Genomic DNA, 26,229 nt, shown 5'->3' on the forward strand with positions numbered 1-26,229 from the left:
TTTTTGAGAGAGATCTTCCAGTTACTCAGAAACATTGGTGGAAGAAAGGATTCAGAGGGAATATATTAGTTGCTTTGCTTAGTTTACGTTTGAGGTTAATTATCTGCACTGGTCCCGTCCTTAATCCTTGGCATCAGAATTTCCTTTATATTTGGCTATTATTGAAATGACAGTCTAAAATTGACGATATTAATCTCCGTCCTGCAGTGACCAACCAGCAAACTGTCACATAGCACATTGCCACGATTTCAAGATAGATGGTGAGCTGTAAACATGATGCTGGTATTGTTACAAGAAATAAGAAAAATAAATTCAAGATGGAAGAATAAGCTTAAAAGAGAACACAGAATAACAAAGTATTAGTTTTCAATTTGCAATTTGAAAAGACATGAACCAATCTCAACTCCCAATCTTTTGTCAGATATAAACTCTCAAAGTCAGTGTCCAAGATCATTGGCGTAACGTAATTTATTAAAATCAAATTTGTTTTTTCATGGAATTTCAGATATTACCATTGTTTTGGAGCTATTGTTGCACTAGTAAAAACTGTAAAGCACTTCTTATTGATGAATCACCTAATTGTGCAATATTTATACTAATCTTCAAAGAAGAATATTGTGATATATGATTAGTTTAGTTTGCATTGTGTCTGATGCTTGAATGCACTGTTTGTGACCTAGGAACTAGGCTTGCCATTATTGTATATGCAAGCGTCACCCTGCTGCACCCACATCTCCGATCAGGAAAACACGAACGTACATCAAAAGTGATTGGCCTCTTGATACTTAAACGAATATTCTGACTCTTTCTCTCTTCATAATGATAAATGCTCTAATATTTCGTGCCCTTTCACAAGCTTAACGACCCTTGAATAAATCAGCGTTTGGCGCTACCCAGTAGTTTCTTTCAATGTAATCCTTCCGCACTCTCTATCCCGAACGGTTACTAATCCATCTACTATCTTGTCCTAATGTTTAACTGCGATAGACTGGCCATTTCCACTTCACGAAATTAGATTTTGCACAGCTATAAACCACTATTGGCTTTTGTTCCCAAACTTCTCACCACCCTCACCAGTGACTGATCTCCCACTAACCTGAGCGCCCCTTGCCTGTGAGTCCCCCGAACTGTGATCGTTTGTCGTGAATCGAGACTTTTTCTTCTCTGCCGCGGATTTGCTCTTCCGCTCTTCTCAGAGACGGGTCCCACAATCCTGAGTTTACAGTACTTTGATGGCAATGTTGATTCCGTGAACAGGCACTAATACTGGTGTTTTTGACCCATATGATTTTACCTGTGGGAAGTATTGCTCCGTGTTTGTGTGGGCTAGCTGATGTGGGTTGATTTGTTATAATGCTGAATTGGTGTCAATCTGGTTTTTCGCTGTTGATCAGCATCACTGTCTCCCTCACTTAGTTCTCACGGCGGAGGGGGGTTGGTGAATACTGGAGCAGGTTGGTCAGTGTCACTCTTCCCTTGTGAATCTGCGCCAGTCCCACCAGCAGTCTATCCGGTTCAAGGCGAAATCCCACTGCAGCAGAGTAAAATCAGCGTCGGCTAGCCACTGAAACGTGATTAATTCTACTTTCTATATATATATGGTGTGAACAACTAGTCAGCCTGAATGTCAGACGAAGATAGAAGGTGTCAGGCTCAGATAACAGTGTCCTTTTATGAAGAAGAAAACCGGCGGGACTGGAAGGAGAAGAATGGGGATTTGAGTTCACAATATTACAACCCAACAACAGAGGACAGGAAGACACATGGATACCCCGACACCATGTAAGTATTTTCATTCGTTACACCGAATAATTAATTCGTTTAATCCAACCATTGTGTGACTTTGTTATTTCATGTAAATGGAATGTAGAAATTTATAGTAAAGGCGGATAAACTATATAAGATATATAATATAAGATACTTCGAATTAATTTTGCCGCAGAATGATGTCTCACTTTGATTCAAACGCAATGCAACTTTTGTAGGATGTTTGAAATAAATGTCATAGGGAATACTGTTACTTAAAATTGTATCCTGGGCGTCTAACATGAGGTTAAGGAGTAATGTCTCCAATACAAAAAAAAATGGCATTGTAACAGTAAAATGACAAACACTGGGATTTTTTTTGGATTTAATTTCTAATTAATCTCGACTCTTACTTGACTGTTGCTTGAGTGGAAGGTACCAGAGAGAACCCCATTTATGATGCATTTGGAAGGCTACGGAAACATATTAAAAATCCTAATTTTACGTTCGAAATTAATTTGCTTAATTTAGTCGTTTTAAGAATCTCCGAAGTTGATGCATTATTGAATTTTCAGACTGTACCGCTTAAACTAGACATTTTCCAGCATCTCAATTTATTTATTAAGAAAAAGCACAATTAATGAGTTAAAATTAGGATCTCGGTTTTTTCTCTTCCTGGGAAATCAGCGCCCCCAAGTGAGGCAGCAGGTAAGTAACAGACTTTCGACCATTATTTATCAGTTTATTAAATTAGATAGAAAAACATCAGGGCAGTAAGGGACACAAACGCAGGCACACACTGGGCGGAGGGAACAGTCATTTTTGAACCATTACATGAAAACTGACCAAAATGCCTTGCACCCAATACCACAGTGGTGCCTAACTGTGAAACGCAAATGTACGTCCATCAGCTCCGACAGCAGATGTGGGCAGAATGGATGAGCTCAGGGTTTACACCCGATACCTCCTTGCCTTGTCTGTTCTCTTCATTGATGCTGACTCGCCTGTTGAGTTTTTCAGCATTTTTTATTTCTAGTTTTTCTTTTTGCTTGTCGGATCAAACTTTGCTTTATCCCTTAATAACATTATTGGGATAGTTTCCTCCAGTATATATGAAACTTCTTGTGAAATGAGTTCAGATTTCAGGAGGAAAAAATAGGGCCAGATCTTGCTGCAGGAGGGAATCCAATGGCATCTGTCATTAGTTAGATTTGTCCTGTACATTGAGATTTTTTTTTTGCGTGGCAAGGTGTTGGAAGTGCAGTGAGGGAAATTGGGCTTTTGGATCCAGAGTGAACAGGGCAAACAACTGTGTAGCCCCTTAACTAATTAGATTGAAGGATTGTGAAATTAACAGTACAAAGACGGAGAGGAAAATGTAAATTAGCGTGGGTGAATTCACCATTGAATCAGATTCAGGAAGAAATAAAAGGAAGGTGAGAAAGATTGGATTTAAAAAGAAAGATAAGTGAGCAAGAAAGGAAAAGCCAAAAAAAAACTTTGACATTTTAAAAATCTCCACCAACTATTAAAACCCGAAGGAATGAGACTTCTCATTTGCAGAGGGGTTACTTGGAAGTAAATACCACTCGTGGCATTGTTAAAAGGTTTGTATCTTCTGTACAAATGGAGCAAATTCATGACATTCATTACATTTCAATGGTGAGGCAGACAGCGAGATGTTATTTTCATGTAGCTGTTGGTGGGCTGGCACAACCTGTTCAGCAACGTTTGGATATTTTTGCTCATCATGCATCTGCTCCTTGCTTTAAGTTAATGTATGATTGATGTACCATTTCATAAATAACAGTGAGAACCATTAGCCTCACTGTTATTTTGACTTCAATTCTCTATGTTAGTGAAAGTCCTTTTTTTCTTCGTTTTTGTTTCCCCCTTTGGAAAATAAAATCTCAAGTAATCATCTATTCATTATTAAATCTTGATTTCAGCTTGTTCCAAAAGTAAAAGAACAGCTCAAAAAAGTGCAGTTGCTGAAATAAAAACAGATTAAGCCAAAATATTTCCTACCTGTATTTTAATTTACCATCCCTTTGGAACAACAACAAAAACAACAACTTGTATTTATAAAGTGCCTTTAATATGGTAAAATATCCCAAGGCACTTCATAAGCACATTATCAAACAAAATTTGACACTGAACTACATAAAGAGGTATTAGGGCAGATGACCAAAGGCTTGGCCAAGTAAGTAGATTTTAAGGAGCAGCTGAAAGGAGGAAAGGGAAGTAGGAAGGTGGAGAAGTTTAGGGAGGGTATTTCAGGGCTTAGGGCCTTGCCAGCTGAAGGCACAACCACCAAAAGTAGAGCAATTAAAATCAAGGATGCTCAAGGGACCAGAATTGGAAGAGCGTAAAGATCCCAAAGGGTTGTAGGGCTGGAGGAGATTACAGAGTGAGGCAGGGATGAGGCCATGGAGGGATTTGAAAACAAGGGTGAGAATTTTAAAACCAAGGCATTGCTTAATCGGTAGCTAATGTAGGTCAAAGGGCATAAGGGTGATCAGTAAGGACACAGGCAGCAAGGTTTTGGACGTCCTCAAGTTTATGGAGGGTAGATGTGAGAGATATGCATGAAAAATAACCACTTGGAAGATGCTGGTGTGTAGCTGCATCTGTAGAACCATTCCTCAACATGGGTTAGTGGTTTCAGGAAAAGAGAGGAGAATATTGGTAGGTGAAGAAGAATTAAAACATTCTGCCAAGAAATGCATCACAGAGCAATATATATTTGCCGCTGATGCCCTGCGTACACAATTACATAAGATTCAGAACATACTATTTTCAGCTGAGTATGATCTCAATATGTTGAGTGAAAAGGTTTGTTTAAGTAAAATGTTACAGCAAAGTAATGAAATGGATTACAGATATTACAATTGCTTTGTGTATGCATTGCCATGGATGGAACAGCTTCCCTGAAAGCTTTTTCTATCAATTGTGGTTTGCTAAGTACACAAATCAGAAAGGGATCCAGTTTTAAGTCTCAGGTATTATGAGAGATCAGTGGATAGCTGCAAAAGTTCAATACAGGTCATCATATAATGTAGTTAATTTACCATATTCCCTTGTATTGGCCAATAAAATAAATCCTAATAATACAATCCACATACAGGAATTTTATTAGAAGCCTTGAGACAAGTTTCTACTCAGCTTTAAAAAGGTTGGTATATACTTGCATTGAGTCAGAAGGACTTGAGCATATACTCAAGTCTGATAATTGACTGCAGAACTGAGGGAATGCTGCATTATCTGGGTTCCACGCACTGTGAAGTAGACTGGTCCACTGGGGAGGAATTGCGGTGCTCTGCAGCTCAACCTTCACAGCAGCAGGGACAGCAAGTGCTTCCAAAGGCTGCAGCTGTCCTGTCAGGTGGTTGATGACCTGTACACCATGATGGAGGATGACCTAATATTAGCTTTGGGCTTTTATACATCTGGATCATTCCAGGGCTCAGTCATAGACATCTGTAGAATTTCACAAATTCCACAAATGCAGTCCACAAATGTATTAACCAAGTGATAGATACCTTGCAATCGACCACATCAGGTTTGACACCAATGCGGCCAGTTAAGCCCAGCGGGCTATAGGCTTCAGCTTGATGGCAGGATTTCTTCAGTTACAGGGTGCAATTGACTGCACCTATGTGACAATCAATGGACCACTCAGGTGTGAGTGTTATGATTTGTTAATCATAAGGGCGTCCACTAATTGAATGTGCAGCTTGTATGCGATCACAGCAAGAAGATCGTGTAGGTGTGTGCAAAGTTTCCACGGAGCTGCCATGACCCCTTTATCCTTGGCAGTCTCAGGTGCTTCAGCTCTTACCTCAGTGGATGGCTGCTATTTGACAAGGAGTACCCACTGAGCTGGCACCAGTGCATAACCCCACCACAGAGGCACAGGAAAGGTTCAATAATTGCCTTCTATTGACCAAGGCCGTAATAGAGCAAGCCGTTACTTGCTGAAAATGTGGTTCAGTGCCTTGACTGCTCTGGGGACACCCTTCAATTTGGGCCTGCAAGGGTAACATGCATATTGATGGGGTACTGCCTGGCTCTTCCAAGAGGAGTGGACTGGCGGTAGAGAATATCAAGAACAGACCGGATTCCTCAGAGGAGCAGGAAATGTCTGCAGAGTTGTCCATTTGAGGTGCCAATGATGAACCCTGGCATAGATCTTCATGCCATAGAAGCCAGCAGTGCCCTCAGCCAGGAACAGTTCAACTGAGGGCATTATAACGATTATTGCCCTTGTGCCAGCTGTTGCCCTGCGAAAAGTCGTCAACAAATTACGTACTTTATTGTGCAGTGAGAACCTACAGTCTTATGCCACTCTCATTCTTTAACCTACACTTCATCAGTGTAGGATTGGAAATAAAGCACATCATAACACTTCCCAGGGAACACCAAGATATGGCTCTTTGAAATAACAGTTTGTCACCGATCAATAACAATAGAAGCTGCACCCAAGAGAATCCCTTTGTGACACTAAGACTGTTTCAGGGTCCTCTTTCTCTTACTTCTACATGGTGATACCCTGTGGCTGCTAGAGAGCTAGAGACAGCCTGCTTGTTTCCCAGCTCTGACATTTTAGCTGCCATTGGCAGTCATTCTCTGGGTGATGGAGCTCCTGAGGCCCTTCCAAAGGCTGCCCCACCTCTAATTGTGCAGGGGCAGCTTTGGTCATGGAGTTGGGAGTCAGTTGCTGTGCTTTTGTCAGAGGAACTGCTGGAGGGGCACTTACCCTTACCTAGGGAGTGGTGGGTGGTGTGGGGGCGGGCAGTGGGTGGAGGGGGTGCCTTGGGGCAAGCCCCTACTGCCATCATCCCTGTCCATCTGCTCCCACCCGGTGCCAGACTGTACCTCCCTGCTAACCAAGTGTGCGAAAGGACTTAGATGTATTTGAATGTAATGTTTGACCGTCAAGGTGACTGTTCAATGCTTTTCAAGGTAGCTGGTGTCATATGCAGGTTGTTATTGTGTGCTTGCATGCATTCGCTGGCCTTCCATGTCTGACATTCCATGAGGTTGGCCACTCTTTCGATGGAGATCACCTTGTGCTCATTTGCCAGAGACATGATGGCACTCATGACTACCATACACTCCTCTATCTTCAGTGCAAGGGACTGCCTCTGGAAATTCTGACAGATGACTACATACTTCCCTTCGCTGCTCCACAAGTACCCACTTAGTGTTTAACTCCAGAGACTGTGTATCTGTGTGTGCCTGAGCATAGCTGGATGCTTCCTCGGATCTCCAATGGGGGCTCTCCATGACTGTGCCTGCCGCCAGCAGTTGCCCCTACTCATATGTGAAGTGCTCCTCACGTTATGCCATGCTTCCTATCTCTGATGCTGAACCCAGCGAGCTAAGTGAATCTGCCCTGGTGGAGAGTGCACACGAGTCATGTGATGGTACACCTGCTACTCCTCTGAGGACTGAAATGCATCGTCCCTCATTTCTTACTGTACCTCTGGCAAAGCGTCAGTGTAGTACATGGCTGACAGAGAGTTGAAGCCCTTGCATTTTTCTGATGATGTTTCTCACATTGCTGAGCAGGGCTCCACATAGCTCACATGTCAGTCAGTTGCAAGAGTCATATGTAACATTTGCACCTAGTCACTCCAGCACCTCCATCTCTACATTGGTGATAGCTTGCACTGATGCTACCTTCTTGATTCCTGCAGTACCTTTATTGGCATCAGGATGGTCTGCACCTCTCTCAGGGGTTGTCTCAGCAATGAGAAAATGCAGACATTAAGGACTCTTATAAAGTCAGCCTTTGCTTAGGACATTGGCACAAAATTTGAAGGGGCTCAGTGTGGACAATGGAGACTGCTGGATCAGCAGACATAGGGAGAATGTCATTGTTGCCTATGGAGATATAGAGGTAAGATACTGCCTGGGCAGACATCCTTATGTGCGGTTACTAATAGAGTGCTTCAAAGGACATGTGTACTGGAGAAAGTGATGGTTACAATCTGAAACTTGCATTCTATTCATTTTGGCAGATCTCAAGAGGTCATTTAAGCATTTACTGTAATGGATCCATGTCCCCTGCATCAAACTCCAGCTGCTCACTTCCTCTGTGATCTCCAGGCAAGCCTGGTGGGTGAGGCTGGCTGGCCTGCTTTTGCCATCCGTGCCCTCGCAACTTCCTCCATCACCTGAGTGACATATCCATGAACCATGGGGCGGTCGTTCCCCTACTCCCATCCATCTTCCCCCTCCTTTTGCTTCTGCAAATTTGTCGTCCACATCACAACATTTCTTCCACTTAACATGCTGCTGGTGTCCCTTTACATACTGATTTGGGCATCTGACTGTTCCCCCTCCCCACTGCAACTAATTGGGTACCAATCCCAGTACAAAATCCATTCAGAAGGTCATTACTTGGAGGATCTGGGTGCTGATCTGGATATGGTCCCATGCTCCATCAATAATTAAGTTGTGAAGATTCTGTCCTATATGCAGTTTTTCTTCAAGACTATGGGACATAGAACATTAGAACTAGGAGCAGGAGTGGACCTTAGGGCCATTTGAGCCTGTTCTGCCATTCAATACGATCATAGCTGATCTTTGATTTCAACATCACTTTCTCACCTGATCTCCGAATTCCTTGATCCCCTTAGAGTACAAAACTCTATCCAACTGAGCCATGAACATAATCAAAGACTGAGCATCCACAGCTCTCTGGGGTAGAGATTTCCATAGATTCACAAGTCTCTGAATGAAGAAATTTCTTCTCATCTCAGTGCTAGTTGGCTGACCCTTAAACCTTACACTCTGCCCCCGAGTTCCAGGCCCTCCAGCCGTGGGAAACAGCTTCTCTGCATCCACCCTGTCAGGAATCTCAGAATCTTATATGAGATCACCCCTCATTTTTTTAAACTCGAGGGAGTATAAGCCTATTCTATTCAATCTCTCCTCATAGAACAACTATCTTAACTTAGGAATTAAGCTAGTGAAGCTTTGTCGCACTGCCTCTAAGGCCAGGATACACTTCGTTCAGTACAGAGACCAAAATTGCACACAATTCTCCAGTTGTGGGCTCACTGAGGCCCTATATAATTGCAGCAATACCTCCTTACTCTGGTACTCCAACCCCTTTGCAAGAAACTATTTGCCTCCCTAACTGCTCAATGTATCTGCATGTTAGCTTCCTATGGCCAGGATTTTCTGGCCTTGTCGAGGCGAGACCTGCTGTGGTAGATTCAGCTGTTCATTGACTTTTGGCAGGACTGGATGATCTCAGCAGCGGGCGGGGGCAGAAAATCTCGCTTTATGTTTTGTGTACAAGGGACCCATTTCCTTCTGAACATCAACTTTTAATAGTTTCTCACCATTTAAAAAAATATTCTGTTTTTCCATTCTTACTACCAAATGAATAACTTCACGTTACCCAAAATTATATTTTACCTGCCACCCTCTTGCTCACTCACTTAAACTATTTATGAATTCTTTGTAAGCTTCTTGTGTCTTGTGTCCTCCTCCCAGCTCACTTTCCCATCTAGCTTTTATTATCAATAAACATGGATAATATCACAATCTGTCCCCTCATTGAAGCCATTATTATTGTTGGTAATAACTGAGGTCCCACACTGATCATTGGAGCAAACCACTAGTAAACAGCTTGCCAACTTGAAAATCCCCTGTTATTCCTACTCCCTGTTTTCTGCCTTTTAGCCCATCATCTATCAATCTTTTGTGTGGCAACTTATTGAATGCCTTTTGAAAATCCAAATATACTACATCCCTTGGTTCTCCTTTATCCTGATCAATACGTCCTCAAACAAAACCTCCAATAGATTTATCAAACATAGTTTCCCTTTCATATGTTGACTCTGCCTAATCATATTATGATTTTCAAAGTGTTTTTTAAATTCTTTCATGGGATGTGGGTGTCACTGGCAGGGTCAGCATTTGTTGCGTAATTGCCCTTGAGAAGATGGTGGTGAGCCACCTTCCTGAACCACTGCAGTCCAGCTGGTGCAGGTACACCCACAGTGCTGTTAGGGAGGGAATTCCAGGATTTGACGCAGTGACAGTGAAAGAACAGCGATATAGTTCCAAGTCAGGACTGTGTATGGCTTGGAGGGGAACCTGCAGGTAGTGATTTCCCATCTGTGCGCTGCCCTTGCCCTTCTAGGTGGTAAAGGTCATGGGTTTGGAAGCTGCTGTTAAAGGAGCCTTGGTGAGTTACTGCAGCACATCTTGTATATAGTACACACTGCTGCCACTATGTGTCAATGGTGGAGGCAGTGAATGTTGAAGGTGGTGGATGAGGTCCAATCAAACAGGCTGCTTTGCCCTGGATTGTGTTGAGCTTCTTGAGTGTTTTTGGAGCCACACTCATCCAGCCATTACACTCCTGACTACTCACCTCAGAATTTCCAGCCTCTGACCTGCTCTTGTAACCACATTATTTTTATGGTTGGTTCAGTTCAATTTCTGGTCAAAAGTAACCCCAGGATGTTGGTAGTGGGGGTTTCAGCGATGGTAATGCCATTGAATGTCAAGGGGAAATAGGTTCTCTTTTGTTGGAGATGGTCATTGCGTGGCACTTGTGTGGCACGTATATTACTTGCCATTTATTAGCCCAAGCCTGAATGTTGTCCAGGTGTTGCTGCATATTAACATGGATTGCTTCAGTATCTAAAGAGTTTCAAATGGAACTTAACATTGTACGTTCATCAGTGAACATCCTCACTTCTGACCTTATGATGGAAGGAAGGTCATTGATAAAACAGCCCAGGACACTACTCTGAGGAACTGAAGTGATGTAATGGAACTGAGATAATTGCCTTTCAACAACCACAACCATCTTCCTTTGTGCTAGATATAACTCCAACCAGTAGTGAGTTTTCCCCTGATTTCCATTGACTTCAATTTTGCCAGAGCTCCTTGCTGCCACTCGGTCAAGTGGCTCCTTAGTGTCAGGGGTTGTCATTCCCATCTCCCTTCTGGAGTTCAACTCTTTTGTCCGTGTTTGGACTAAGACTGTAATGAGGTCAGGAGCTGAGTGACCCTAGTGGAACCCAAACTGAGCATCAGTGAGCAGGTTAATGCTGTTTAAGTGCCATTTGAAAGTACTATCGATGACACCTTTGGTTATTGCTGTGTAAATGCTGTTTGAAAGCACTGCCGATGGCGCTTTCCATCACTTTGCTGATGAATGGGAGTAGGCTGATTGAGTGGTAATTGACTGGATTGGATTTGTCCTGCGTTATTTTGGACAGGATATTTGGAATTGAAAACTAGTCTCAGTAACAGTGACCATGAAACTATCATTGATGTTGTAAAAACCCATCTGGTTCAGTATTGCTTTTTAGGGAAGGAAATCTGCCATCCTTACAGAGTCTGGCTTAAGTGTGACTCCAGGCCCACTGCAATAAGATTGACTCTTAACTGAATTCAAGGGCAATTAGGGATGGGCAATAAGTGTTGCCCTACCAATGATGCCCACAACCCATGAAAGAATAAATTAATAAAAAGAATTACAAGAAATAACGAGGCAATGCTCAAAGTTCAAATTAAACACTAATGCCTTTGCTAGATTGAACAATTCATCTGTCAGCAATACATCCGTTAACAATTCACCCATCAGTCACAAATACATTGCAAAGAGTCATAGCCAACGAGTGGTCAACCTCCTGTCAATCATACCTTTTAGCGGCTGACCAAACTGCCCGACAGCAGCTTCCTTTTTTGGTCACAGGCACATTTCAAAATCACAAGACAATTAAACAATCCGAGTCCCTTAAATTACTGAATTCTTACAAGTTATTGTTTAGCAAGTTAAATACAGAGCTTATCTGATAAAACATATAAACCTTTTGTGGAGTTAGGTTCTCTGCATTTCAGAAGAAGACAGAATCTGATATCATCAATCAATGTCAATTTGTGTCACTCTCTCGTCATTTTCAAAGCACTTAAGTTAGTTAGTGTGGCATCATGTTATTTGTGCTGGTGAAACTTCACCAAAGCTCTAACTTGGCATCAAAGCAAAACATAGGGTGGAGTTTTACGACTCCCCCCCTCCCCAACCCCGTCATGGCGGAAGCAGAGACAGAAAATGCGGCGAGCCGTTCAAAAGCCCATTGACTTCGGTGGGACCGGAAAATTCCACTGGTGGGAGGGATTGTAACATTCTGCCCATAGCTTTGAATTATTTCTGTTTGTTTGTTCCAACCCGATTTTATGACTTTTGTACTTTTTACTAAACATTCCATAGCTTTAAAGTATTTTTTATCCACGACTTTGTTTATCTGTAATGAAAAAGATTGGCTCAAAAAGCCTTTTGGCCTTCACAATGCATGCTGGTTAGATTCAGTCAGTTTCCGTACACCTGCATACAGCCATCAACATTCTTTATTTCATTTAAACTATCGATACTCCCCTGGGTTGAATAGCTTCTATTATCCTCAACCACAAATTTTGATTAAAAGAATGATTACGTCAGTCAAACATATTACAGCTTCTTACAATATCTTATGTTGATTCATCAATCATAGCAAACATGCAAGCACCATGTGCTAGAGTAACTTGCAACAGTCGGCTCAGCAGATGGAACCTAAAGTAGACACTTCCCCCTTGCATCAGGGTGCTCTCAATATTTGTAGCCTGTATTTCTATTTTATCCATCATGATACCTAACATTATTTGTCTTCTCTGATGGGTGTGACAGAAAACTAACAAAAAAGCAGCTGAAACCTTTCTAATGTATGATTTACAAGAACTCATTCCATTGTACCTAGCAGCTTTCTGATCCTTTCCTTCAGTTATTCTGTCATTACCCCTAACAAACACATACTTCTAATTATGTTACTTCTCATAGTTTCAAACATTATGCAGTATAGTGTATTCTATTCTATTATACACTCTTGCTTAAACTTATATTATAGTTAATGACAGACAAGTCATGTTCTTCCTGCTTATCTCATTAAAGTAGTCTCTGTGAAAAGTTGTATCAGTATTATCTTGGTGACCTATCTGCAGTGTAGTGCTTGTCTAGGTTTCTAACTTAGGTGAACTCCACTTTCTCATGATCCATATTATATCAGCCATTTTATGTCAATGCATGTTAGCCATTTTATGTTATTACTTCTAAAATCTACACTCTTAATCCCTCAAAGCCTATTCACCATCTACAAAACTCATTAAGAACTGTGATGGAATATTAGAGGGAACTAGCTACAGAAATATCAAGGAACCTCAACAATATACAAACAGAACAGCTTGCTGGATTGGCGCTTCTGCCATTGGATTCAATATCCACCCCCTCACAATCCCAACCAAACTGTGGCTGCCCTATGTACATTCTACAGGATGTACTGTAGCCACTGTCCAAGATTATTTTGACAGCCCCTCTCACACAGCAGTAGATCACAGAGAAGGCCCATCACCAGCTTAACAGGACATCTAGTGATACCTATAGAGATTGATAACTTTTAAAAGAAGGGAATCCCCACAATGCCAGTGGAAAGAAAACTGCTGGACAAGATGTGACTTTTTAAAAATTTACTGTAACAAACCAACTAAAATCAACATAATTCAAACATTAATTAACAGATGAAAGATATTTCAAATAAAAAGGTAAGTTTCACTTCAAATAGCCGATACAACTATAATATGCTTCACATTACTTCCTGCGCAAAAGAAAGATGTATTATTTCATTCATCCCAGATTAAATTTATTTTTCTCCCCATCTGATACAGTCCTATCCATGATTCAACTTTCCTATTAATGAATGAGCAAATGACCAACTGATAGGTCTCTGTTATTTCAGCTATTGAGATGGTCATTAGGAAGCAGCAAGTATGAGTTAAGGTATCTGCATCATGAGGGGCCATTTTCCAACTTTGTACTATCAGTGGGAGCCTGTGCCCACTGAGAGCAAAGTTTGGTAATACAGAGGTGCACTGTGCATGATTTTCTGACTAATGTACTTAAATTAATGGTTATAAAATTGCGCACAACATTTACTTGAATTTCTAATATTTGGTCCTGATGGTTAATGCTCCTCACTGGGAGAGAAATGTTAGAATATTACTTCCATAGTAAACTGTTCTTTGGTCACTGGGCATGATGCACTGTAATATTTTATAATTATGGCTACAGTGTTCCTGGTTGTGTTGTCAGGGAGTGGATGTTTTTACTTATAAATGTATAAGTTATTCCAAAAAATAATAGGGTTCAAAGGCATTTATTGGTTTTCATCGGAATTCAGCATGCAATAACTATTATTACCAACAATTACACGTATACAATAGTAACCATTAGTAATCATAATTGCACCTACACGCTGGGTAACACGTACGTTATAACTTACCAGACAATTCACTACGTCACAGGATCTGATTGCAAAGAATTAATGGGTGACAAATTGTCAAATTCTACAGTATATACTCTAACACCCCTATTTTTATACATTTCTTTCACTAGACCGTGTAGAAATTAACATGTTTCCATGTTACCTTATTCAATTAGCTTTGGTTTTACAAGAATAACTTCCCAAGCCTGATAGGGCTAGTGCTAATAAAATATAGTTTTTGGCCTCTCCTTACCAACTAAAGCACTGACTGACTGGAATCCCTTTTATGAACTGAACATTGCTGACAGAAATTCACTTAAAAATTAAAGTTAACATGATAGAATTTAACTGTTTCCTTCCAGAGTTACAGACTGTGAGACATACACAGTTACTTGCATGTGGCCCATGAGACTAATTCTGGGGAGTACTAATACTGTTAGGATGTGGTCATGTGCATGCTTTCTTGCCTAGTTAGGTATGAATGATTTTTATTGGTGCACCAGGGCTTGAAAGAAAGATGCACGTTTATATAGTGCTTTTCATGACCACAAAGCACTTTAAGCTAATGGAGTACTTTTGAAGTGAAGTCACTGTGTAATGTAGGAAACCGGTCACCAATTTATGCACAATTGTTTTCCTCAAACAGCAAAATGACAATGACCAGAAAATCTGTTTTTTTTCTGTGATGTTTATTGAGGGATAAATATTGACCAGGACACAGTGGATCAATGTTTCCTCTTATTTCCCTTTGCTGTACAGTCACAAATGTGCACATCATAAAGGGACCACTTGTGCACGGTCTATTTGTCCTCTGCATGTTAAGTTCTGTGTACAATAGCCACATAACCACACATCTTAGAGGGAATTTTTCCAGGGATAATTCCCCAGCTCTTCTTTGAAATAGTGTCCTGGCTTTTTACATCCACCTGAGAGGGTAGACAGGGCCTCATTTTAATATGTCATTGAAAGACGGCACCTCCGACAGTGCTCTGACATTCCTTGATTTTTGTGCTCAGATCCTGAAGTGTGGCTTGAACCAACAACCTTCTGACCCAGAGGTGAGAATGCTAGCCACTGACTCATGGCTAAGATAAGTTTTGGTTATTACCTTTGTGTTGTCACATTTTGTACATTTTTCTAGGAAGAATGAAGAGATTCAATATAACCTATAGGATACAATTGTAAAGGGAATGCAGGAACATGGAGACCTGGGGATATTTGTGCACAAAATGTGGAAGATGGCAGGGCAGTTTAATTGGTTAAAAAGGCACATGGGCGGGATCCTGGGCTTTATGAATAGAGGCGTGGAGTACAAAATTAAGGAAATTATAATCTATATAAAGCAACGGTTCGGCTTTAACTGGACTATTTTGTTCAATTCTGGGCACCACGTTTTTGGAATGATGTAAATGTTTTAGGGAGGGTGCAGAAAAGATTTAGGAGAATGGTTCAAGGGTTGAGAGGCTTCAATTAAGAGGATAGATTGGAGAAAGTGAGGTTGTTCTCCTTACAGAAGAGAAGGTTAAGAGGAGATTTGACAGAGGTGCTCAAAATCATGAGGGCTCCAGACAAAGAAGATAGGAAAAACTGTTCCCATTGGTGATAAGGTCATTGGTGAAGAGGGCAGCAATTGAAAGTGGTTGGCAAAACAAACAATGGCAACATGAGGAAGAACTTCTTAATAGAGCAAGTGGTTAGGATCTGGAATGCACTGCCTGAGCATGTGGTAGAGGCAAATTCAAATGTGGCTTTCAAAAGAAAATTGGATGGGCACCTAAAAGGAAACAAAATTACTGGGTTGTAAGTAAAGGGCGGAGGATTGTGAATATCAGAGTTGCTCTTGCAGATAGATAGCCGGCATGATTCTATGATTCTATACTTTAATTTCAGATTTTATCATGTTTGAGAAACAGTTGCACATTCAGCTCAAAGGATTTAATAGTAATTTTCCCTTCTGTGTAGCATCATCAATATATAGAAAAAATAAAAAAATGTAAAAAAATTAAAACTTTATAATTTGTCTAACTGGCAATAAATTGTTATAAAAAGACAAGATAATCTTTAATATTGCTGCCCAGAATATTTAGAGATATACATAAAGTAAACAAGTATAATGAAATTCAGCATAGAAATAATTAGTTTTAGGATTAATTAAGAAAAGAAAATGAAAATATATAATTTTTTTGGCAAGAGACCAGCATGATATTTTGTCAATATTGCTGGTGTCAGTATTTTAAGCCTCAGAATTGACTGACACAGCTATCTGTGCATTGGCCAAGAGTAACAGATGGTAACAAGAGTAATAATGATGAAGTAAATACAGAGAGAAAGCACAGTATTGTAAGTCATTGAAGTGTGAATTTAAACTTGAATTATGCACCTGGAAAATACATTAAAACTCATTAAGAAATGTAATAAAGTGACACTGTCTGTACTGAGATGATCAGTTACTGCAATATTTGGACAAGTGCATTACCTGTTTTGGCTTCAAGGATTGATAATTAAAATCACTAGCATTTTAGAATTTGATCTCCAGAGACTGCCTGAATAATCTGTTGTGGATTTTGAAAACAATTATTACTGTGATGTTTTCTTAAATAATTTATTTTATCGTCACAACCTATGGTTAAGTTGCTATATTTGAAAAATGAACCCTGGCTATTCAAATTATGCATTTAATATAGCCCCAAAGCAACCAATATTTTAATATTAAAAACTGTAACTTACAAAGTTGCTACAGAAATGGATCATGTTACTAGAAAATGATATGTGTAGATAAGCATGCTTTCAATTAAAAATATCTTAACTAGGTTATACGGATGGCAGACTGCTTACTTAAAGAATACTGTCCAATTTAAATTTACGACAGTGTGAATTTTTTAATTTGAATTTTTAAAAGCTCACATTCATACATACATTTCATTGTCAGGCTACTTGTCTAACAGCCAGTACTGAATGAGCAGAAATTTCCTCCAACTAACTATTGGGTCCCTTTTTGAAACTCCACTCATTAACCATCAATTCCATCCTTTTCCCTGGCCACTGTCTGAAGCTGGACCAGTCTGTTTGCAACCTTGGTGTCATATTTGATCTCGAGGTGAGCTTTCGACTCTATATCCATGCCACCACTAAGATGACCTAGTTCCACTCTGTAACAGTGCCTACTCCCCTCCATCTCAGCTCATCTGCTGCTGAAATCCTCATTCATGCCTTTGTTTCCTCTAGATTTGACCATTCCAATGCACTCCTGGCTTACTGACCATGGCCTACCCTCTGTAAGCTTGAGGTCATCCAAAACTCCGTTGTCCGAACTCATACCAAGTTTCATTGCCCTATTAAGTAAAGTAACAAAGTGACACCAAGTCATACTGTGGCATAACTCTTCCCTTTCTCTGCAATCTCCTCCAGCCAGACAACCCTCTGAGATATCTGCACTGTGCTAATTCTAGCCTTTTAAGCAGCCAAAGTTTTAATCTCTCCACCACTGGTGATTGCACTTTCCTAGGCCCTTAGCTCTGGAATTCCTTTGACCTTTCTGCATCTCTACCTCTTTGTTTCCCTAAAACACTCCTAAAAACCTACCTCTTTGACCAAATTTTTGATCATCTGCCCTAATATCTCCTTATGTGGCTCAGTGTCAAATTTTGTTTGATAATGCTCCTGTGAAGGTTGGGATTTTTTATTATGTTGAAAGTGCTATAAAAATACAGGTTGACAGTGTTGTGTTGTTGTTGGATCCATTATCATTTTGATTCCGTAATGCTTGTGGGAAAAGTGCATTGATTCATCTAGATTTCTTGGTGTTACTGTACTTGTAGTGGGAGACTGCAGGTAAAGGGGCAACTTGTTTGGTTTTTGTTTTGGTTTCTAAGCAATAATAGATCTGCAGTAGGGGGTGCAGAAGCTCTGCCTCTCAGTTTGAGTTTAAAAGGAGCGTAGCGAAAGAGCAGTGAAGACAAAGATTAAAAAGAGTGTGGAGAGAGAGCAGCAGACCAGCTTAAAAAGAACGCAGAGAGAGCAGCAGACCGGTTTAAAACAGTGTGGAGAGAGTGGCGGAGGCCAACTGTGGCTCCAGAGTATTTTTTTATTCATTCATGAAATGTGGTCGTCACTGGCTAAGCCAGCCTTTATTGCCCATCCCTAATTGCACTTGAGAAGGTGGTGGCAAGTTGCCTTCTAGAACTGCTGCAGAGTCCATGTGGTGTAAGCACTCCCACAGTGGTGTTATGGAGGGAGTTCCAGGATTTTGACCCAGTGACAATGAAGGAATGGTGATATATTTCCAAGTCAGGATGGTGTGTGGCCTTACCTCTGGAGTTCAGCTCTTTTGTCCATGTTTGAACCAAGGCTGTAATGAGGTCAGGAGCTGAGTGATCCTGGCAGAACTTAAACTGAACATCAGTGAGCAGGTTATTTCTAAGCAAGTGCCCTTGTCCTTCTAGATGGTAGCGGTCGTGGATTTTCAATGTGCTGTTTAAGGAGACTTGGTGAGTTCCTGCGGTGCATCTTGTAGATTGTGCACACCGCTGCCACAGTGCATCATGGTAGAGGGAGTGAATGTTTGTGGATGGGGTGCCAAAGCAGGCTGTTTTTCCTGGATGGTCAAGTTTCTTGAGTGTTATTGCAGCTGCACTCATCCAGGCAGGTGGAGAGTATTCCATCACACCTCTCACTTGTGCCTTTTAGATGGTTGGGTTTGGGGAATTAGGAAGTGAGTTACTTGCTGCAGGATTCCTAGCCTCTGACCTGCTCTTGTAGCCAAAGTATTTATATGGCTAATGCAGTTCATTTTCTGGTCAATGGTTAAACTCGAGGATGTTTATAGTGGGGATTCAGTGTAGGTAATGCCATTGAATGTCAAGGAATGATGGTTAGATTCTGTTTTGGTGGAGATGGTCATTGTCTGGCACTTGCGTGATATGATTGGTACTTGCCACTTGTCAGCCAAAGCCTGGATATTGTCCAGGTCTTGCTGCATTTGGACATGGACTCCTTCAGTAGCTAAGCAGTCGTGAGTAGTGCTGAATATTGTGCAATCATCAGAGAACATCCCTAGTCCTGACCTTATGACGGAAGGAAGGTAATTGATGAAGCAGCTGAAGATGGTTGGGCCATGGACACTACCCTGAGGAACTCCTGCAGTGATGTCCTGGAGCTGAGATGATTGACCTCCAACAACCACAACCATCTTCCTTTGTGCTAAGTATGACTCCAATCAGCTGGGAGTTTTCCACTGACTCAGTTTTACCAGGGCTCCTGGATTCCATACTCGGTCAAATGCTGATGTCAAAGGCAGTCACTCTCACCTTACCTTCGGAGTTCAGCTCTTTTGTCTGTGTTTGAACCATGGCTGCAATGAGGCAGAAGCTGAGTGTTCCTGGCGGAACCCATACTGAGCGTCAGTGAGCATATTATTTCTAAGCAAATGCCACTTGATAGCACTGTTGGTGACCCGTTCCATCACTTTACTAATGATGGAGAGTAGACTGATAGGGTGGTAAGCGGCTGGGTTGGATTTGTCCTGCCTTTTGTGGATGGGACTTACCTGGGCAATTTTCCACATTGCCGGGCCAGTTTTGTAGCTGTACTGGAACAACTTGGCTAGGAGCACAGCAAGTCCTGGAGAACAAGTCTTCAGTATTATTGCCAGAATATTGTCAGGCTCCATAGCCTTTGCAGTATCGAGTGCCTTCAGCTGTTTCTTGATATCCCGTGGAGTGAATCGAATTGGCTGAAGACTGGCATCTGTGATGCTGGGGATCTCTGGAGGAGGCCAAGATGGAATATTCACTTGGCACTTAGGCCTGTATATTGTTGCAAATGCTTCAGCCTTATCTTTTGCACTGATGTGCTGGGCTCCACCATCATTGAGGATGGGGATATTTGTGGAGCCTCCTCCTACAGTGAGTTGTTTAATTATCCACCACCATTCACAATTGGATGTGGCAGGCCTGCAGAGCTTAGATCTGATCCAAAAACAAAAATAGCTGGAAAAACTCAGCAGGTCTGACAGCATCTGTGGAGAGGAAGACAGATTTAATGTTTTGAGTCCGTGTGACTCTTCATCAGAACTAAAGAGAAATAGAAATAAGGTGAAATATAAGCTGTTTAAGGCGGGTGGGACAGGTAGAGCTGGATAGAAGGCCAGTGATAGGTGGAGGCAAAGGAGAGATTGCCAAAGATGTCATAGACAAAAGGTCAAAGGGGTGTTGATGGTGGTGATATTAACTAAAGGATGTGCTAATGGTGACAGGCGTTGGCTGTGGGATTGCTTAGCTCTGTCTATTCCATGCTGCCTACACTGTTTGGTACTCAAGTAGTCCTGAGTCATAGCTTCACCAGGTTGACGCCTCATTTTTAGATATGCCTGGTGCTGCTCCTGGCATGCTCTCTTGCACTCTTTATTGAACCAAGGTTGATCCCCTGGCTTGGCGGCAATGGTAGAGTGGGGGAATATGCCAGGCCATGAGGTTACAGGTTGTGATTGAGTACAATTCTGCTGCTGCTGTTGGCCCACAGCGCCTCATGGATGCCCAGTCTTGAGTTGCTAGATCTGTTCGAAATCTATCCCATTTAGCACGGTGGTAGTGCCACACAACATGATGGAGGCGGGACTTTGGCCAGGATTATCTGGTTGTCGGGCGGGCTCGGCAGGGGTGAGTGGGAGCGGCTGCAAAACGGACCTCCTCCCGTGATCGAGCCCCTACTGCGATTTCACACTGGCTGACCAATTAATGGCCAGCCAGTGTGAATCGCGCACTGCAGCACTCAGCGCTGCTGGAGTGGGGGGCAATGAGGAGGGCGAGTGTGGATGTTCGCACATGCATGTGGGTACGCGCAGTAAAAGCTCCCTGAGGCACAGAGCTGCCTCAGGGAGCTGAAGATTTTAAAAATTAAAAATAAAGAATTTTAAAATGTTAAAAACATGCCCCCTCATGTTAGAAATTAGTTTGAAAAATTTTTATTATTTTTTAAATCACTGATCGAAACCTCATCCCGCCCATGGATGAGGTTTCGCAAAAAATCCAAAGGCTGCCTGGCCAATTTGCCTGCCTGCCAACCGTAAGGTTGGCCGGGCAGTGAAAAATTTCTTTTAATTATGACTTTAATGGCCTTAATAGGCTGCTTAATTGTTGGTGGGCGCGCTGCACGCGTCCGCCGACCGAAATATCACGCGAGTGCTTGATGACGTCGGGACACTCGCCCAACGTCATTGCGCGTCTATTAAGCTCATTCAGGTTGGGCGCACTCCCGCTTGATGAGCGAAATATTCTGCCCTTCATCTCCGCAAGGACTGTGCATTGGCCACTCCTACCGATGCTGTCATGGACAGATGCATCTGCGGCAGGCAGGCTGATGAGGATGAGGTCAAGTATGTTTTTCCCTCTTGTTGGTTCCCTTACCACCTGCAACAGACCCAGTCTAGCAGCTATGTCAATTATGTCTGTCAGCCTTCAGTTTGAGGTAATAGCGCCGGCATGCCAACGCATCGAGGTCAACACTGGTAGGAATATGGCCGCCATGGAGACCTTGGTCCAGGGCATCAGTCCTGCACTGCTGTGCGGGCTGAACTCCATTACTGACACCATAGTTGGCCTCCAACAGTGTCAACACGAGAAGTGTGCAGGGTAGCTCGATCTCACTCCAGCTTCCTCTTCTCGTCAAGGAATCAGCCATAGTGAGGAGGATCAGCAGGTGCACACCACGGGGCCATCCACATAGGTGACTCCGGGGGTGCCCAGCCCATCCAAATCCACTCTTCCAGTGATACCAGCAGCTCTAGTTCCACAGGCTGAGGAGAGCGCCATTGCCACACAGCAGGACCCCGAAAGCAGGCCGGGGCTCTCCAGGTCTTGGCTCTCCACAGGTTGCCCATCAAGGTCATCACAGAGTGTAGCATTCAGCAGGCTGCCTCCACCTCCGCTGTGTATGTTGGGGGGGGCACCAAGACATAGTGGCAGGGTTAGGAATTTTAAGATGATGTAACTCTTTTAGAGTCAACCAATTAAACTAAATTAACAAAATAAGGGATAAATCAAGCACAGCCCCTAAGTCAGGTCAGCTGTAAAACCAAGGACAAAGTTTAAAGGAAACTTACAAACATTAAACCAAAATGTGATTAAAGGGGTCAACAAACCACCCCAGTCCCCGCGGTGCCCACCGAGCATGGAAGGCCTCGAGAGTGCCGGCAGACACCTCGTGCTCCCTCTTCAAGGACACCCGGCCACGAACGTAGCCGCAGAAGAGGGACAAACAGTTGCACAGCCTGGACACAGGTGTTAATCACTTAATGTTCACTACTGTAAATGAACTCCCAAGAATGTCTCCTTGCCTGTGGCTCCTTGTTATGAGCAGTGTTCGTGTCACTCAGATGTGTAACCATGGTTCCTGCACAGGATAAAGGCAGGTCTCTCAGCCCAGGGCCTTTTCCCTGTGCAGTGTGTAACCTTCAGACCAAAGTGATGGCCCGGTTTAACTCTCGCTGGACACATTAGTGATGCCAGCATCTTGATGGTGCTTGTCATTGCTGCCAGAGTGTCGTGGGCTGGCATCACAGAGTTCCATCTTTCTCTCTGTGTGCTCTCAGCACCTTTGCCATCTTTGCGAAGGCACAGAACTTTGTGCATTTCGCACGGGATCAGAAAAGCCAGGAAGCAAGAGCACTGGAATTTGCACAGATCTCTGGTTTTCCATAGGTGCAGGGTGCCATCGATTGCACTCACTCAGATCTCTGTGTGAACAAGCAATCAATTACGTCAACCGCAAGGGCTTCCATTCGCTGAATGTTCATCATAAACACATCCTGCAGGTCGATACACAATTCCCAGGGAGTGTCCATGACTCCTACATTCTTAGCTGGTCTCAGATCCCTGACTTCTTCCAGGGTCCAGGGAGGCTGCAGGGTTGGCTCCTCGGGAACAAGGGCTACCCAGAGAGGATGTGGCTGATGACGCCCGTGCGGCGGCCTCAGACTGCAGCAGAATGATGGTACAACGAGGCTCACGCCGTGACCCGGACTCCGGTGGAGCAAACCATAGGCATCTTGAAAATGAGATTCCGGTGCCTCGACAGGTCTGGTGGAGCACTGCAATACAGTCCACTGAGGGTGTTGTGCATCATCATATTTGCTGCGTACTCCACAACCTGGTGTTGCAAAGGGGGCAGGACCTTGCTGAGGAGGAGATAGAGGAGCTGTACGTATTCTCCGATGAGGAGAATGTCAACGGGGATGATGTTGATGAGGTCATCGCACTGGCCAGATGAGGCAGGCATGCTCGGATGGCCCTCATAGCCACAAGATTCATGAAGGATGATGACCAGATGCAGTGAGGACAGTCCTGACATCCTCACCTTGCATCTGTGAACGTTTGACTCCTGTGTGGCTGAAAGTAGCGCACACACCCTCAGTGCTTAGGCTCATGTCATGGAGATGCAGTGGAGGCCCTAATAGCTCGAATGCAGGAGGGTGATGACGACATGCTGTGAGGATGCTCACATAGCCTCTGAGAATATCTTGCCCTTGTCTGGCTGAGGGCAGCTCACTTGCGCTCTGTGATCGGGTCATATCATAGAGATGCAACCATGAAACTTTAAAAGCACTTGATCCTTTGTCAGCCTTCAGCACCTGACCCCTTCAGGAGCACAGTGTCACTGGTCACAGATGCTGAAGAGATGGGGAGCCAGCCCCACTTTAAAGGTGCTGAGAGCACACAGAGAGAATGACGGAACTCTGTGATACCTGCCCACAACATTCTGGCAGCAAGGACAAAGCACCATCGTGGTGCAGGCATCAGTAATGTGTCCAGGGAGTGTGAGGCCAGACCATCCATCACTTTGATCTGAAGGCTGCACAGAGCACAGAGAAGAAGCCTTGGACTGAGATACCTGCCTTTATCTTGTGCAGAAAGGTTTCACATCTGAGTGACACGAACACTGCTCATCTGAACAAGGAGTCATTGGCAGGGAGACATTCTTGGGAGATTATTGACAATAATGAACAGTATGTACAAGTGATTAACACCCGTGCCCAGGCTGTGCAATTATATTTTCTTAATTTTCCTAACCCTGCCACTATATTTTGGTGCTTCCCGGCCATCCACAGTGGAGGTGGAAGCAGTCTGCTGACTGCTACGCTGTTATGTATTACTATCAGGTCACTTTGCTCGCGAATCAGTTGCATGCTTACCTGTCGGCAGGTGAGGCGATGACAATATACTGCGGACGCAGAGACCAACATGAAATGAAGCACATACCATTTAGTTACACAAACAACAGAGCACTAACATGATGTGTGCTTCTCCAGCCAGACCCTACTCTAGTCTAACATTAACCTGGTAGCCACGCTACACAGTTATTCGGTCTTAGAGTCACATGGTCAATCTGCTCACGTTCTCTTAAATGTGTATTACACTCAGATTACCACATCCCTCCCCCTTTACTTGAAAGTACATTTTACAATATATTAACTATTTTCAAAAATGAACTATTTACAAATTCAGTCTCTCAGGAGGCTTTTTCAAACGAGTCGACCATTGTAGTTCTACGATTTCGGATGGTTTATCCGAGGCCTCCCTCTCAGGAGTTATCTGTACGCTAGGCTCCTCAGTAGGAAACAGTAAGTTTGCCTCTCCGACTCTCTCAGGCTCAACAGGTTCTACAGGTACTTCCAAAGAAAGAGGACTTCCTTCTACCTGTGGCGTAAACTCCAACGGGAATGTTTGGTGCAGCTTTTCTCATGGATCTGTTTCCCTTTTCCTGAGGTGATCTACATGTCTCCTGATTATCCGACCTTCAACCGATATATGGTAGGACGGGGGTCCTGACACTGCACTGATTTCACCTGATAGCCATTTGGGCCCATCTCCAAAGCTCTTTGCAGAAACTGCTTCTCCTACAGTGAAGTTTCTTTCACGACTGTGGTAATGGTGTTCATTTTTCTGGACCTCCTGGCTTCTCTCCACCCTCCCCCTTAAATTTGGCCTTATGAGGCTTAACCGTATCCTGAGACATTTCTTCATTAATAACTCTGCAGGGGCAATACCGGTGGTCTTATGTGGCATAGCCCTATAACTGAACAGGAAGCGTGATAACTTTGTTGCTATAGAGTCCTCTCTAGTTTTTTCATTCCGGCCTTGAAGGTCTGGACTGACTGTTCGGCCAACCCATTGGATCCAGGATGGTATGGTGAGGTCTTGACATGTGCTGTACCATTGAGAGTTGTCAATCTTTGGAATTCCCCGCTAGTGAATGCCGTTCCATTATCAGACACTATTGAAAAACTCTGATGCAATCTGTCTATGGTGGTGGCAGATGAGGGTGATTGCACCTCGTATACATCCATTTGGAGTGAACGTCAATAAGAAAGAGGAAGATTTTGCCCAAAAAAAGCCCCACGTAGTCAACGTGGTGGCAGAACCATGGTCTTCCTGGCCATTCCCAAGGATGCAGTGGAGCAGAAGGAGGCAATTTCTGCACCTGTTGGCACTGCATGCAGCTCTTGGCCATGCTTTCGATTTCAATGTCCATCCCTGGCCACCACAAGTAGCTGCGTGCCAACATTTACGTTCTGGAAATGTTATGGTGAGTTCTATACAATTCTATCAATAATAGTCGTCTTCCTCGGGGAGGCACAACAACTCTCGCTCCCCATAGTAAGATGCCATCCTTGCAGGTGAGCGTGAATCTCCTGTTAAAATAGAGCCCCATCTCGCTTGACTTTGGCTCGTTAGACCATCCCTGCAAGACTTGTTCCCTGATGTGAGACAAAACATTCTCTGATCTGTTTGGCATTCACTGGTGATGAATCCAGAAAGTTTAGTAACAAGACAAGTTCTTGAGGGTTGGGGACGTTCACATTGCTGTCCTTTAGAGGTAATCGACTCAGTGCGTTGGCATTGGCAATCTGGATTCCCGGCCGGTGGATAGAAGTATATTCGTAAGCAGCTAGAATAAGTGCCCACATTTGGATGCATGCCGAGGCGATTGGGGGTATTGCCTTATCTTCCCCAAACAAGCCTAGTAGTGGCTTGTGGCCAGATACGATGGTGAAGTGGTGACCATGGATGTATTGATGGAATTCCTTAATGCCAAATACAATGGATAAGCCTTCTTTCTCTATTTGTGAGTATCTTCGTTCTGCCACACTGAGTGTTCT

At 43.0% G+C, this 26,229-nt stretch overlaps 1 protein-coding gene across 1 annotated transcript in view; it reads left to right on the top strand.

Moving 5' to 3' along the window:
- The first annotated feature begins 1,194 nt into the window (after positions 1-1,194).
- LOC144679540 (short transient receptor potential channel 3-like) overlaps positions 1,195-26,229 on the top strand; it is a 182,448-nt gene continuing 157,413 nt past the window's right edge. Inside the window, exon 1 of the mRNA XM_078540036.1 lies at positions 1,195-1,782. Coding sequence (XP_078396162.1) covers positions 1,625-1,782 — 158 coding nt within the window. The 5' untranslated portion in view covers positions 1,195-1,624. The remainder of the gene's footprint in view (positions 1,783-26,229) is intronic.

The sequence above is a fragment of the Cetorhinus maximus genome, chromosome 1, assembly GCF_964194155.1.
Source record: "Cetorhinus maximus chromosome 1, sCetMax3.hap1.1, whole genome shotgun sequence".
NCBI classification, from domain to species: domain Eukaryota; kingdom Metazoa; phylum Chordata; class Chondrichthyes; order Lamniformes; family Cetorhinidae; genus Cetorhinus; species Cetorhinus maximus.